This window comes from Microcebus murinus, chromosome 3, assembly GCF_040939455.1.
Source record: "Microcebus murinus isolate Inina chromosome 3, M.murinus_Inina_mat1.0, whole genome shotgun sequence".
In the NCBI taxonomy this organism is placed as follows: Eukaryota; Metazoa; Chordata; class Mammalia; order Primates; family Cheirogaleidae; genus Microcebus; species Microcebus murinus.
The window spans coordinates 36,483,541-36,500,163 of NC_134106.1; the positions used below are offsets into that span (position 1 = coordinate 36,483,541).

At 37.0% G+C, this 16,623-nt stretch overlaps 1 protein-coding gene across 1 annotated transcript in view; it reads left to right on the forward strand.

The window, feature by feature from the left end:
• CAMKMT (calmodulin-lysine N-methyltransferase) overlaps positions 1-16,623 on the forward strand; it is a 369,799-nt gene that overhangs the window by 311,761 nt on the left and 41,415 nt on the right. Inside the window, exon 7 of the mRNA XM_012756186.3 lies at positions 7,154-7,220. Within this exon, the coding sequence (XP_012611640.1) occupies positions 7,154-7,220 (67 nt within the window). The remainder of the gene's footprint in view (positions 1-7,153; positions 7,221-16,623) is intronic.

Genomic DNA, 16,623 nt, shown 5'->3' on the forward strand with positions numbered 1-16,623 from the left:
CAAGCATTCTTGCTCTTTTATTTCCATGGAAATTTGACAGCATAAAATAAATTATTTGGTAGTTATTGGATTGGATTGGATGTTGCTTATAAATATTAACTTCCAGCTTCATGTGTGTTATTTCCTTTTATGCCTTTGACATTGTATGTACCGTGTGATATTGTACCTACTCTCATTTGCCAGGAGTTACCTATGTCCCCCACTGGACACAGCTATCAGTTCTTCCTTTTATTTAGGATTACAAAAGCTATCTCTTTTTTTCTGCTGTACGATTACAGTTCAAACTCCATTATATTTAGATTATGCTTTACTAATATGTACACAGAGTTCATGAAAATTGAACTGCACTTTAACTAAGAAAGCAAGCATAATTTGTGGCTACTTTAGCAGTTGAGCTGATTTGTTCAGTGGCAGTTAACAGCTGTTAGGAACTGAGAGGAAAAGTAGACGATATGTTTGCTTTGAATCTTTTTGGTGTGCCTTACATTGACATTATAGGAGACAGTCTACTTATTTGAATTTTAAGCCCCTAAAATGCCAAAGCAATTTTGATTTTTGTGGCATCTTACATAAAACCTATTTTCAATTTTCTTTTTCTCCATCTGCTATGTAATTTTTTTGAAAATAAAATTTGCAGCAGCTCCATCAGGCTGCTCGCACAGGAGAAAGGAGGTACCAGACACACAGTAGCTAATATTGTTCAGCAGCACTTGTGTGCTCTACAGAGCCCCACCCAGCTAATTGCCTGACAGACATTAAAAAAAAAATTCAGGAAGAAAAAACAGCCAATCACAATCTTGGCCTTTCACACAAGGGAAAGAGATCACAAAAGGTGCTTCCTTTTTTAAAATGCAGGATTTTAATCATGATCTTGAGACTGTCGCAAATTTTTCAAAATATTCCTGAAGCTGAGCTGATGTTGTTTCATTCATTCTGCTTTATTCTGAGTTATTCCGTGCATGTATCATTTCCCTGCGCTCCTCCTCTTTATGTCAGAGCATACAGACAGCAAGAGGAAGCTCAGGTATGCTAGCTCAGCCCCACTGGATGTTTTTTTTTTGGGGGGGGGGCGGAGAAGAGGAGCAGGATTAGTGGACAAGAGGAGGTTATTTTAGCCACAGAAACTTTCAGATTGGGCCTAGTAACCTGAGGTTTCTCTTAAGTCAGCAGGTGTCTCATTTTAATAGCATCAGAAAACAATTAGAACTTTTATCAAACTATGGGAAACATCTGTGGTCATATGTAAATTTAATCGTACTAAATTTATTATTGAGCTAAACTACAGAGCTTCCAAAGAAGGGAGGCAATGCTAATGTCATTAATTAATGCACCTTTGCTTTAAACAGCAAAGATGCCATTCCAGCTCCTGAAATCAGAGAGGAAATCTCAGATTCTGTATTCATTCTGCCGGCCTTTCAAAGAAATGATTGGTACAGCCCCCTCCCAAGAAAATGGATTTTTAACATTTGGTCCTCAGAAGCTCAGCCCTGAGAGTGCTTTATTGTGCTAGGTTTTACAATGGGTTTAATATAGCAGGGTGCCAAAGGGCAGGAGGGGAAGAACTTTACAATGTAGATAAAGTAGGTCCTTTCAGGATGCAGACCAAAACTGGTAGTGTGTTTTATTTCATCTCTTAGGACTTTCCTGATAGAGTTCAGTTATTATCATGCAGTTGTTCTATGTTTGTGTGCCTTTTTCTGTTGTAACTAGATCTAATTTTTTTTAATTAAGAGAAAAAAGCATGCATAAAGCCTTAAAATTGGCAATGTGTTTTTCCTGCTTTTAATACTAATGTTATTCTTGATTTGCTAACAGTGCTTACAATTGGCATTCGTTGTAATCTGTTTTACTGACTGAGGTTAATATGAATGAATTTTTTTTCTATTTGTGTGCCCACTTTCTGTAAGAATAAGTAATTCACTGAATCACATACTATTGATGCATATAGATCGAAACAAACTCATTTAAAAATTACTGTTTACAGCTTTCTTTTAAAATTTTAGGAAGCCTAAATTATATAGCAGTTGTAGGATATTAATCAAAAATTACTTTCTAAAAAGTAAAAGTGGATGTCAACAAAAAAAGGGGGAGAAACATTGCCAGAAGCCAGAAAATCTCTAAGCAAAGCTGCTAATTATTCTTAATGGGCAAGATGAGCACATTAAGAAACAAATGAATACATCAGCGAAATGTAATTGAAAATCGACCTGGCAATGGCACATCACATCTGAGTATTGGCCTGTACATTATTCTCATCATTTTAAAAATTATTTTTGTTGTTCTTGTCTTCTGAATTTAATGAACCCAACTGAGTCTTCTTAGTCTCTTAAGCTTCTAAGCTTCTGATTTTTACCTTTTAAAAAAAATAGCATTTTCTGATATTTCATTTTAATTTTCTATTATTTCTTTTTTTAATATGTGAGGCAATGAATGAATTAGTTCTGAATCTTTATATCACAGAAGCATGTAAACCACTTGTGAGGTTATTTATTATCTCCTTAAAATGTATCAAATGGATTGCTTATGTCTTCTCAAATTCTCTACTTTGGAAAGCTAGATGTTGATCTAAGATTTATTAAACAGAGATATCTGTAAAGAGATTAAGACTTGAGATAGAAATGAATTTTGTAAGTCCTGAATATTTTCTCAGACTCATGGGTAGTTTCCTCTAAGGTTTTCCTTGGTCCTTAAACTGCATTTCTGAGTCTAACCCAGAGCCTGCTTCCTGAGGGCCACATCTCCCTAGAAATGGCATTTTGTCTGTACCCCAAGAGACAAAAGATAAATTAGAAATAGGGTCATTTGGTCCATCCAGTTCTCAAATTTATTCTCAAATACTGTGAAATATGATCCTTTTTCTTTGACACTGCCCTTTTAGTGTAGTAAAGAAAGAAATCTGCAACCGCCCACATATATAATAATAATTATTCAATAAGGTTTGTAGCTGGTGATGACAATGACATAAGAATAAGGGAGAGAAGTAGTATACTGAGTTATTATTGATGCTAAGCTGCTTCCAATTATATTGAAGAAAATTAGAACTCCTAAAGGCGAACAATCCTCTCTGGCTACAATCACTAATTTACCCAGCACAAGCACCCTGCCTTGACTCATCGTTAGTAGACATCTAACATGTTCTCTGCAGAGTATTCCAATGCTTGGTGATCCATTTCTCAGTGCCCTTGACCCAAGCATCTTATCCCCACAGTATGCATGGTCTGGCTCATGATCTTGAGCTTAGGATTCTCCCCAAATTTTGGTAAATCTCCTGTGCTTTTTAAAAGAGCTATCTCTGGTTTAGCAATACATTTATTTAACAGAGTCCCTGACTTGATTAATTAATAAATGAAGTTTCATTTGGACCCTGCAGCCTGTGCTGTGGATGGCTGACACCTTGGGAATCTCAGACCATCTTCCTGTGCCCAGGCCCTTTCCTCCAATATCTATGCCGACTGTGCTTCCATCTACAGGATGAGTCATAAGGGAACCCTGTGTGCCTTGTAATGGGTAGGAGCTCAAGAAATATCTTTTAAAATTAAGTTAAAATCAATTAAACTAGTGTCAATGATATGAGATTCCAGATGCTAAAGATACAATAGTGAACAAGACAGACCTCATCTCTGTCCTTGTGGGACATAGATTTTGCCTTGGCTAGAACACATTTATACATGTGAAAGACACTGAAAAAACTACAGGGCAGAAGTTCTTTGATTCCTTCTAGCTATTTAAATTCCACAATATAAATTAGTTCTGAACAGCCCAGAAAGAAAATAAAGCTTAACTGCCAGACCTCATTTTAGTTGCTATCACCAGCCTCTTCATCCCACCAAAGCTTTTTGGCCTGAATTATTAACAAAAGGTAATGAATTGACATGAATCAGGCACCTACTATGTGTCAGGCCCATCATTTGTCATAGTGCAATAAGCCTGTACACTAAGTATCATAATTCCTGTTTTAGAGAAACAGGAGCTCAGGGAGGTTAATTTATCCAAGGACACATAGCTACCAAGTATCAGAACCAGCCCTAGAAGCCAAGTTCATCCAACTTCAAAGCTTATGTTTTTTCCTATTAAACCATTCTGTTTCACCAAAAGCTAAAATGATTTGGTGGATGTCATCTTGCATTTCCTCAGTACCCCCAGGAATAAAAGCTCTCATCCACAAATGTAAGAGTTGGCATTGCTAATAGAGCGTTGGTACTACCTCTATGTCATCCTCTCAATTCATTTGAGTAATAAGCACATGTAAGAATATTTTGCAGGTTTAAATTAGCAAATATTGTCACATCAAGCATTTTTTAAAAAACCTTTAGAGATCAAAATGAATAAGATTTATATTATAATTTCATAATTTCCTACCCTCATTTTTGTTGCTGCAATGAAGACAATGTAAACCAAGAAAGTAGTGCTTTGTGAATCATACAGTTATTATTTTGTAAATATTTTCTTGCATAAAGAACAATGCCAACTCTCAAAATGTATATGCAGCTATTGATAAATATAATGATCACTAATTGCAGGAGGAGGCTAATATTTTAAACAGTATATTATATACATATATAATTTATTTAAATTATTATATAAAAATACATTTTTTAAGAATAAAAATCAACTGAGACAAAATTGAAATGCAATGCCACTCCTGAACTGTGCTTTATTTGAGAAGAAAATCTAGAGATTGAATTCTGGTTTCCTTTTAGCCACAAGCATGTATCCGGTAGCTCTGGAAGTCCAGTTGCCCAGATTGGAGATGAGTGCTCTGTATTCATTTAATCAGAAATCACATTAAGGCTCTCCTTGCACCCATCCCCTCCCACAGAAGTCTTCCAGGAGGTGGGTGCAGTTCAGAGAATACAATTTGGTCTTCCATGTTGAACACTATCCTGGACATATTGACTCAATTTGATTGGATTTCCTTTATTACCCTGAGGTGACACAGAAGTATGATAAAATCTATTATTAGACACAGTGCCATCCAGAAGAACCATCAAAATCTGACCTAAAGTAAAGGGTGGGGAGCAGGATATCAGAATTTATCTCTTAAGGTAATATTTAATAATACTATTGCCATTTTTTTCTCTTTGTACTTGTTTTAATATTAAAAAACCCTCCTAGACCACAAAGTATATTTCCTGCCCAGTTCTAAAAATAAAGCAGCCTAAATACTGCTGTGAATTTTTTTTATTAAAAAACATTGCTTCTAGAATATAAATACATATGCTTGCTTCAGCCTGACCACCCGGAGTCACAGGTTTATAAATTGTATAAAAGTATATAGTGTTAAGATGTTTACTAAAAATTATTAATAGACTTTCTGAGTTATATAATTTAACTTCCTTGCAACTATTTTATAAAAAGTATTACCTCCACTAACAAAATAATATGTTTTGCTTGATAGATTAGTCATGTACTCACACGACGCTACAGGTGTAGCCGGCACATTATGGCATGCGGTTGGATGCCATGGAAACCCTGAGTAGGGTGTGGCCAGAGTGTGGGGGAACTTAATCAAAAACAGTTGTCAGTTGACTCTTTACTAATTTTGTTCTTCTCAGAATAAAGATGTCAGCTGTCCTGTTCTGCAAGACATTTCATTTAGAAGACTTTCCTGAAATACTTTCTTCCTGAAATAGACAGAACTGTAGGCCGATGTGTCATTTTAGTTAATCAAAACAAGTAGGCAAATTAGTCTCTTTTATTTTTTTAATGAATGTAATTTAACGGTATTTAATTTGCATACAGGAAAGTTCACCCAGGAAAAAAAAAGTCTGCATTATAGCACTTTTGTAAACCTCAACAAAGCCCTTCATTAGGAGACCTAATTGATTTTCCTACCCACTCCCGGGGGGAAGAAAGCTATCGCAGTACCTGCTTATTCACTCGGGGAAGAAATGGGTGTGCCTGGCAGTTCAAGCAGAGATTTGGGTTAAAAAGTCCTGTGGCTCTGTTCTTGCAGGGAGATCTTGGCCAAGGCTTGCTTTGAGCACTCAGGAAATCTGTTTTTCTGAGCAATAGGAGAGTGTCGCTTGTCTGCTTGGTGTCCTCCCCATGGGCCCAATTTAGTTCAGCTTGCAGCCATCTCTGGAATTATTTTATTTCTTGTTTATTTAAACCTGCCTTATTCCAAAAGAAGGATTTTGAGGCTTCTTACGGTGACACATAGAATATATCATATAAAATAAATGAGAAAGTGAGGGCGATTGGAAATTAGAATGTCAGGAAAATATGATGAAGCCATGAATGGACTTCAGTACAGAAAATATATGCCACAGGAGCTCTTGTGGTTGTTAGAATTAGGTTGTTCGTTCTCTCTGAGTTGCACAGGGGCCAGCGCAAAGAGAGAAAGAGGGACGGCTGTATGATTTATAGTGTCCTGGAGTTGAAGCAATGTCAATTGATCTTCAGTCCACCTTGTTCTAATGTTGAAACCTGATGGTTTTTCCCATGGGCCATTGTAAAGATGGCAGTATGTGATGTGATGAACCAGCTCCTCAAAATATCTCTTCCATAATTATGGCTCTTTCGTACAAGTCCTTACCTCCCAGCAGATGGCCAAAGGCCAATGGCCAAAGGATAAGTCTGTAAAGACAGTTCTTCAGGAGACCTTTCACTGGACTGACTTTCTTCTTCAGTAATTTATTTTCTCTCAAAGATTCTCCAAGCTTGTCTCCATCTTTTTCTTCTCACTTCTTCCCAAGTCTCTCCCTGCTGCTCATCCCACTCTCCCTACTAGCATTTAGGATGCTGGAAACATTTCATCTTGGAAAGTCTCAGAACCCTGACATGGCCCTCCCCACTGACTGAAAGAGGCTTGCCTTTGGATTCCTTGCACTTTTGAGCAAGTGGAGCACGGCACCTGTGGAACAGCCATTCCCTACCAGCACCCATAACTCTGGGCCTTGCCATGATGCTGCCTGCATGTACGTTTCACAGGTGACAAATCTACAGCCCAGGGAATTCAAAGAGCTTGCTCATGGCAAGTCAGCATTCAGTGGTAGAGCCAGGGCTATACCCTTCTCCTGCCTCACACCCTACAGCTCTTTTCACTGTGCTGATCCCATGTAAAATAAAATGAATCACTGTGTTTGTGGGCCTTTTATTTTTTGAGTCAGGTGACAATTGCTGCAGAAGCTTTCTTAACTGTGTCCTATAGATGTGAGAGACATCATCGCAAGGAATCAGAAGGCTGGTGTGTTTAAGACTCAGAAAATATCAAGCTGGTAAGATACCTTTCTGCATTAAAACACTCTGGTTGAAACTGCTTTTCTCGATACTATGGGTGATTATTAACAACAATGATGGCTAACATTTATTGAGCACTTACTGTGTGTCGGGCGCTGTTTTAAGTACTTTACAAGTATTATTTCATTCAATACTCACATCTCATTATCTCCAATTAACAGATGAGAACAAAAGATAAATATATTAAACACTGGGCTGGGAATGATTTAAGGGTTGAGATTATACAATGTAAGGTTGACAGAAGCCCAGACTGAGAACTCCTTAAATGGCTCTATTCCAGTGGCTCTCAACCTATGGGCAGTCTTGCCCACCAGGGAAATTTTGGCATTCTCTGGAGACATTTTTTATTGTCATGACTTGGTGGGAGGAGAGGAAGTGTTGCTACTGGCACCCAGTGGTAGAGGCCAGGTTCTCCACTAAGCATCCTACAGTGTACAGAGCAGCCCCCCGCAACCAAGAAGTACCTGGCCTCAAATGCCAATAGTGCCAAGACTCAGAAAGCCTGCTCTAGTCGATGATTTTAAGATAGTCTAGGTGTCCATTCTCTTTTAGATTCTGTTAATTCTTATCCAAACTAGGAGAAATGTTTGCCCTGAACCAAAACAATGGTATATTCTGTGATGCTATATTTTATTTTTGCCCTGTAGGTAATGGACCTATGGGAATGAATAATCATTTAGTAGTTTTCACATGAAACCTCTGTATTTGTGGATTTTTCTCATGCATTTAACCACAGACTTTATTCGAACAATTCTATTTTTAATTAATTATTCTATTTATTACTGTTAATCTGCCATCCATTGGTATTTCGAGGACACTCTCCCACCCGAGCTGCCCAGTTTGATTAAAGAAAAAAAAAAGTGGCCAAGTAATGATTTATTACAATGCTTAAAAACCTAAGTGGTTGACATGTTGGTGTGAGAGCTATGGAGTAGCAATAATTTTTTTCTGTTATATTAGTTGGTGAATGTAATGAAGTATCCGTATATATGTTTTAAATCCTGCATTAGAATATTCAAAGTAGGCCGATGGCACGGGGGCAGCACGAGTACAGCTTCCCAGAGAACCCTGGGTGGGTTCAGAGAAAGAGAAAAGTGTGCTATTACCTGTGTGCTCTTCATTCTCAGGGCACTTTCCTACACAGTACAGAGAGCCATACTCTTCTGGAGAGGGCTTCGTTTTCGGACATGATTTTCAACCTGGTCTTTTAGTTATCAATCAAAAGCACATTTTCTATGTCATCCTCATTTACATTTATTTAATGCTTATGGTCATTTGTGACCATTTGAGTGTATTTCAGCATATGGAATCAGGAAATAATAGATTTCAGCTTCATGCTGTGAAGAGAGATTGTGTTTTTACAAGACATAATGTTGTTTACTGGGTGTTAATAATCACTAATTAATAAACATATCTAGACTTCTAAAATGTTGCATTTTGAGGAATAAAAATGTCAAGTGTTTAAAGAATGAAGTACAACAGTATTTTCTATCATCATTTCATAAAATAATTAAGTTACATGAAGCAAAATGTCATTGTTCAATACAGGTCATATCCCAAATGCTTAATACATGGCCTTTGTTTCTATTTTCCTGCTCTCAAAAATGCTATTTCTAAACATATTGTTCTGCCGTGTACCTGGACATATGGTCTATATGTTAGTAATCATATAGGAATCTCCAAGATGAGGGGTTTTATTCTGTCTTAATCTCATACTAATTGTGGTCAGTCTCTTCTCTTTTCACCACTGCAAGAATTTTGTGGGAAGTCTGCTAAAGCACTTGCTAGAAAACAGGTGTATGAGTCAGTCCTTGAAATGCTTTGATCTAGCACTCTGGGAGGCCGAGGCAGGCAGATTGCTCGAGGTCAGGAGTTCAAAACCAGCCTGAGCAAGAGCGAGACCCCGTCTTACTATAAATAGAAAGAAATTAATTGGCCAAATAATATATATAGAAAAAATTAGCCGGGCCTGGTGATGCATGCCTGTAGTCCCAGCTACTCGGGAGGCTGAGGCAGAAGGATTGCTTGAGCCCAGCAGTTTGAGGTTGCTGTGAGCTAGGCTGACGCCACGGCTCTCACTCTAGCCTGGGCAACAAAGCGAGACTCTGTCTCAAAAAAAAAAAAAAGATATGCTTTGATCTTATATTAAGGAGCTACCTGACCACTTAACTGTTAAGAAGCTCAGAGAAACTGCCAACCAGTGATGTCATAATCAGCATTCCCCTCCATCCGCCGCTTTCCTACCCATAAGCAGTATAATGTGATGAAAGTATTAGTTCCATGAGAGAAGAAATAAAAGGAAACCATTCACAAAAGAACTAAGATATAGTTCAATATTCTTTTTTAGTGTCTTAATGCATATGCAGAATTTTTCCTCCAAATTGGAGGTGTGGAATAACAGTAGCGACAGATAACTAAGAGGTATTTACCATAGCTACAAAGCCCACACGTGAGCCAAATATTTCTGCTATTAAAAAGCACTTCAAAGCTTGACATGAAGTTTGTAACAGCATAATGTCTCTTGTGACTTCATTTGCAAAGAAGATGTATAAGCTGAAAGGAAAGTAGTGATATGAGAACTATGAGCCTAAGAAATGATGTTTTAAAAAAAGAAATGAGAAGCTGCCCAGAAATTTGACTGGTGCCCAAGCTCTTGTTCCCACTACTCTGACAGTGTTCTCAGTAACTACCAGCATTTTTCTGGCTACCGACTTCTTCCTACCTCTTATACAGGGACAGACTCAGGTTGTGTGGGCCCTGACATTTATTTTGAGGCCCTTTTTAGAAGGATGAATTTGATTATATCTGACTTTAGTAAATTTTACAGGAACTTACGACCATGTGAACACATTACTAAGGCTCCTTGAAGGGCCTTGGGAGGGGCCTTGCAAGTGAGAGGCTCTGACACTGAAGCTTTGTTAGCCTCGGGGTAAATCTGCCCCTGCTTTCATAAAAACCACCTTCCTTGCCTAGAGTAACTCTCTTCCCTTATATGCCAAACTGTCTTGCTGCCTCTGATCCATTTTAATCCCAGTCTGATTGTTGCTAAATATGAAAAATATGCTTGTGAAAGCCTGGAGGTCTTAGCCCTGGTGGGATCTAGGATCCATATATTAATACATGAAGCATTATCTTCATTACATCTCAACGATCTTAATGCAATCATTTGGTGTGTATTTGTCCATCCATGCAGTCATCCATTCATTTAGCAAATATGTCCTAAGTACTCTACCTTTGGGAATATAAATAAGGGGTTATTGAGAGTAATTCTTGAACAAAAGAAAACTATGCTTCTAAATATAGCTAGAGATTGATGAAAGAGCAAGGATATTTACAGCATCTCAATTGTTGGGTTTATGCGAAGCTGTCTTCAAAATTGTAACTGTCTAACAAAGAACCATTTGGTGCTTTTGACATCTACAATATTTCTAGGTCTTCCAGAATTAGTGAATAGTGTCATTCTCTGGTTAATATTAGTTATAAGTTATAATTTTTAAAAAAGATCTATGAATTTTACCCTGCTGTGATATTAAAAGTAAGTTTCACTTAAGAGTTCATCTTTGTGTGAAAGTTGCTAGTGAATTTTAGGCTTCTGACTTTTATTATTCTTTAATAAACTGAATTTTAGTAAACTGTGGAACTTATTTTAAGACTGTTTTATAACCCAAATTTTCCCTTCATGTGGGCCTCCAAGATTGCCTGTTGGTCCCCTTGACCTGCTGCTTTTTAATATTTGTATCTTTTCTAGGCTCAATTTCCTTTAGAAGTTAAATTGAGGATGTGGAAAATGATTATTTAAATGTACAACCCAACCAAGTGGGATCCAGTAGCTGATCTTTCCAGGCCTTCTGCAGTCTGCCCTCCACTCCTCGTGCCATCAAACCTCCACCTCCTCCTTCAGCCACCCAAGCCTCCTCACTCACCTCCCACATATTTGGTCATTTGGTCTCTCCAGCTCTGGTCTTTGCCAATCTTGTTACCCTTCTCTTTGTCCATCCAAATGCTTCCTTTCAGGATGGCCCAACTACCATCTCCCCCTGCCTTCTCTTTCAGCCCACCCTAATCTTTTCTTTCTTTTAACTTCCATTGGCTTTTAGAATAGTACCTCAGTTTAACGTGGCACATTCTCTTATTGTTCAAAGCATGTTGGCTTTGTTTCTGTGTTCATTGGATTGTTCACTTGTTGACAGATATTTTGATCACCTTCTGTTTGCCAAGTACCATTCTAGGCGCTGGAGGTGTAGTGGTGAGCACGACTGAGAACGTCCATGCCTTCTTGGCGTTTACATCCTAGGGAGAAAGATCATTTTCTCGAAGGCAGTGATTCTGCTTAATATGTCTTCATACTCCCCGAAGCAATTAATAGGCTTTATCCTTGGTATATGAAAGCTTTGTATTTGAAAGATTTGTATTTGGAGCACATTTTGAAAGACGTGAATCCATAAGGCTTATAGAACTAAACAGTTTTTAGTGAAAGAAAGTCAAGCTCATGAGACTGCGACATCAGTTTCTTCATCAGATAGCTGACTTTCATTTCAGGACTGGCTTCTTCTCAGGCATGCGCATGTAGTGTCTGTAGACAAACTGACAGTGTGAGTAGGCACTTATCTGTTCTTTGTCAGGTTGAAGAGGAAGGTTAGTAGAAGGTAACTGAGATAAGGAAGCTGAGGGCTCTCTTTAAGAAATTTTCTGATAAAATATACCTGTGAGTGAGTTTTGCTAGAATTACAGTTAAAGAATCTTGAGAACTGCCGAGAATTCTAGAGATGCCACTGTCCTGTTTCCTTCCTTTGCTATCTTGGATATGACAAAGTGAAATTATTATGTGTACTTTCTATTACTAACATAGAACATTGTTGATTTGCTTGACAATTTTATAGAAGGGCTCGTATCACTACTATTTAGTGTTTTGCATTGAAGAAACCAACTCACGTAGGAAAGTTATCCTATGTTTCAGATATTCTGATAGAGTTGCTCTTTTTGCACGAAAATGAGCCAGATTTTAAAATTTGGAGACACTGGTTTTTTTTTAGGTACCCTCTTAAACTACAGTCAATTAAAAATTAAGGCCTTTTCTTTTACAATAACATTGTGTTGACTCTTCAGACTTGCCCATTACTATTCTTGACCAAGGTCAAAAATCTTGCCACCAAAATAGGCCTGTACTGATAAGCAGGTGTGCATGCCAGACTATTATATTCTCTGTGAACATGTTTTCCAGTGTTAAGAGAACAATCCTTCTCCCTTCACAGAATTTTATATCACGTAAGTTATATACCAATAAAAATGTCTATTTCCAAGGAGTTCTTCACTTAAAAAGAGACAGAGACAGTCTTTAAAAACTGTTTAGAGAATGGCCTATCATGATTCATTAAACAATCATTTATTTTTTACCTTAATAATGGACATTAATTTGCTTTCAAACAATGCTGCAGTGAAACACACCTGTACGTAAACTATATGTTTTCAAGTATGTCTACAGAACAAATTTTCAGAAGTGGGTTTTGTCTGTTTGTATGACCCTACTAAACACTGTGTAACTATAACTTTGTAATATATTTTCATATCTGTTAAGACTAATGCCATTATTCTTTCTTTTTTGAATTTTCTAAAATTCTATTTTTTTATTATATTGGCATGTTTATTGTGATTGAAATAAGTTTATAAATAAGTTTGCTAAGAGTTGACTTTTTAAAAACTTTGAGTCTTCCTATTCAAGAACATGAGTGTTTTCATGTAAGTTTTTTAAGGTGTTTCACTAGCATTTTCATTTCTCTTGTTAAGTTTATTTTTGGAAACTACCTTTTTGTTAGTCTTATAAATAGGATCTTTTCTTCCATTATGTTTTCTAACTGGTTGTATTTGCATACATAAAAAACATAGTTATAGTGTTTGGTGTAGTAAATGTTTAGTTGCCTCAATGAGTTCTTATTATTTCTAATACTTTATCAGTTTATCCTCTTGAATTTCCCAAATAAACAATCATATCATCTTCAAATGATGACAATTTTGACTTCTTTCTGATTCTTATACCTCTTTTTTCTTTCTCTTGAATAATTTTATTGGATAAAAGTTTTCACAGTGATTATTGAGTAATACACATCTTTGAGTCTGACTTTGTTGAGAATCTGCTAATGTTTCACCATTAAGCATGCATTAGCTTTTGGGTTGAGATATATATTTTTTTATCTTGTTAAGGAATTATTATATAGGTTTCTATTTTTAAGAGATGTTTTATCATAAATAAGTATGTAATTTTAGCAGATGTCTTTTCAGCATCAATGGAGATGACCAAATTGCTTTCCTTATTTAACCTCTATGACTAACCATTTTAACAGGTTTCCTAATTTTTCTTAATATTTTCTGCATTTCTAGTTACTTGGTCATGGTGCCTTAATTCTTCTTTTAATATGCTACTGTATTCTAATAATATGTTATCTGGGATTTTTTAAATATCAACTGTATTGAGATATAATTCACATACTATACAAGTCACCCACTTAAAAGTATACAATTCAATGGCTTCTAGAATATTTACAGGTTTGTACAACCATCACAATCAATTACAGGGTATTTTTATCACCCCAAAAGAAACCCTATACCTATTAGTAATCACTCCTTACCACTCCCTTACTTTTCCCCCTTCCCAGGGCTAGGCAACCACTATCTATGTTCTGTCTCTATGCATTTGCTTATTCTGGACATTTCACATAAATGGAATCATACAATAAATAGGTGATCTTTTGAGTCTGGCTTCAATCACTTAACATAGTGTTTTCTAGGCTCATTCATGTTATAGCATGCATCAAGGTGTTTGTCATGCATTTTTATGGCTGAATAATATTCCATTTATATGGTTATACATTTTGTTTATCCATTCATCAGTTGGTGGATATTTGGGTTGTTTCTGGGTTGGCTATTATGGATAATGCTGCTATGAACATTTGTGTACAAGATTTTGTGACGTTTCATTTTGGTTGGATCTATATGATCATATGGTAACTCTATATTTAACCTTTTGAGGAACTGCCAGACTATTTTTCAAAGTGGCTGGACCACTTCACATTCCCACCAGCAGTGTGTGGTATCATCTGGACTTTTTGCATTGATCTTCATCAGTAAAATTGGTCCAGAGTTTTCTTTATCATGCAATCTTTGTCAGATTTTAACATCAAGTTCTTAAAAGAATTTGGAAGCTTTTCTTATCTTTTGAGCCACCTCTTAGTAGGTTGCCCTACACCGCTACCATAATTCTAGATCAGAATAATGTTTACCCCGTTATTTTATATATGATATTAATAGTTTATAGTGGCAAGAAATAGCAGGAATTCCTGTATTAAAAAAAATACTGCACTTGAAAGTACATTAAGTTTGAAAAATAAAGAAAAAAGAAAAAGAAATAAAAACACCAAAAAGCAATTATTTCATATCAAATGGGATATAATTATGATTTCCAATCCATTAGTTCTAATAGTTTGTTGTCACTTTGTTTTGCTACTATGTAAGTTAATCAGCTGTCACAATCATAGAATCAGAGATATTTGAGATGGAAAATATAATTAGTAAAATAATTAGTACTTTTCATTCTAAGATCTCAAGACCCTATGCGGTCCTCTTTAACCAGTGCAGAATACACTAGTCACCAACATGGAGGAGATCAGAATGTTAGGCAAATCTGTCTTCCTTCTGGACTCTAGAATAAGTTAATTTCAGCTAAATTCCAGACAAAACACAGACCTGGGATCAGCCTTAAAGTCAGTCCAGAAACACAGAAGTGATAAACTGGAGTGACAGTTCTCAAACGTTATTCTCAGAATCTTTGCAGAGTTTGTTACGACACAGATTGTTGGATCCCACACCCTTAGAGTCTGAAGTGGGGCCCGCAACTTTTCATACCGACAGGTGACTCTGACACTGCTGGTCTGGAACCCTCATTTGGGAACCACTGAACTAGAGTCCTTTCTAAGTGTTTTTCTTGAAATTCCATCATGTTTCGTTGCTTTAAAGTTTTCCAGATTTCTATGTGTTAAAGCCAGTTCCATTCACTGTATTCGCTTGCTTATTTTACAGATGCCATGTACTTACAAAGAAAGAAAGAGCCTGACTCCCAGTCAACTCTCAATTGTCTGTAGTTAACCTTGTAGGTCTTCTAAGGTAAAAATTTCATTGAGACCCAATTTTACTTCCCCCTCACCTTTCTCCAAGCCTTATTCCTAGTCTTAAAATGTAAATTAATTTTGTTTGATGACAGAAGCAGCAAAGTTGATCAGGTCATCTGTTTCAAGGACTTTAGTATGTGAAATCCTGTCTTGGTTAATCTGTGATGTTGCTTCCTTCCCTCAGCTAAGGGACGTGTTCTTCATCAAGGCTGTCTTTAGGGCAACTGTTATTTCTCTGGAGTAGTGCCCCCTTTAAAATTCCCCTTTTGAAAATAAAGAAATTCGATGCACAGAACTAAAGTCTAGACCTGTGGCTAAAGAATATTCTAAACCTAAATCCAAACATGTAGAGATCTTCTGGAACAGGGTTTCTCCAAGGGGTTCAGGACCTATCCTCATGGGAATCACCTGTGGGACTTTCTTTTAAAAACATAGGTTTCCAGGCCTCAGACCAACTTTGCTTCATCAGACTCCATGGGGTTGAGGTTAATGAATCTGACAGTTTAGCAACCTCTTCAGGTGATTCTAATATATCTGGAGCACAGCCCACACTTCGATAAACCCATTTTACATCTCTAGATTACTGTTCAGAGTAGTAAACTGAAAGCACAGAAGTAAATCTATGGATATCCTCTGTCTGTCCGTAGCAGAGGTATTTTTTACTTTCCATGTCAGGGCTTTATTTCCCACTTTGGACTCTGAATTTCGATGGTGTCATCTTAATGAAGATGTGACTGGCATTGGACGGGGAAAGTTGAACAGATAGGAGAGTAATTCTTCTGATTAGTTTCTTGTCTACATCACAGCCTTTAGTTGTTGGGATTCAGCAAGAAGCACACACCAGAGGTAGAAAAAGCTTTAAGGTTAATCCAACCTCAGTTTTCAACCAGAGGTGGACTATGTGTCTATCTCTGCACCGTTTGTAAGCAAATGACATTTTTGTTTGGTTGTCACAATAGCTAAGGGTTTTATAGTCCCGGAAGGAACAGAGACTGAAAACATCCTACCATACAAGGGGCAGTACCCTACAATGAAGAACTGTCCTTCCCACCTGTCAATACTACCCCAGGTGAGAAATACTAGTTCTAGACTAGGTGAGATAATGAAATCCAAAGATATTGCTTGGATCTCTTTTATAACATTCTTACGTTTTCTGGACTTGTGTATGTGTGTGCACACGTGCATGCACATATGTGCGCATGTGCTATATCTGTCTTACATA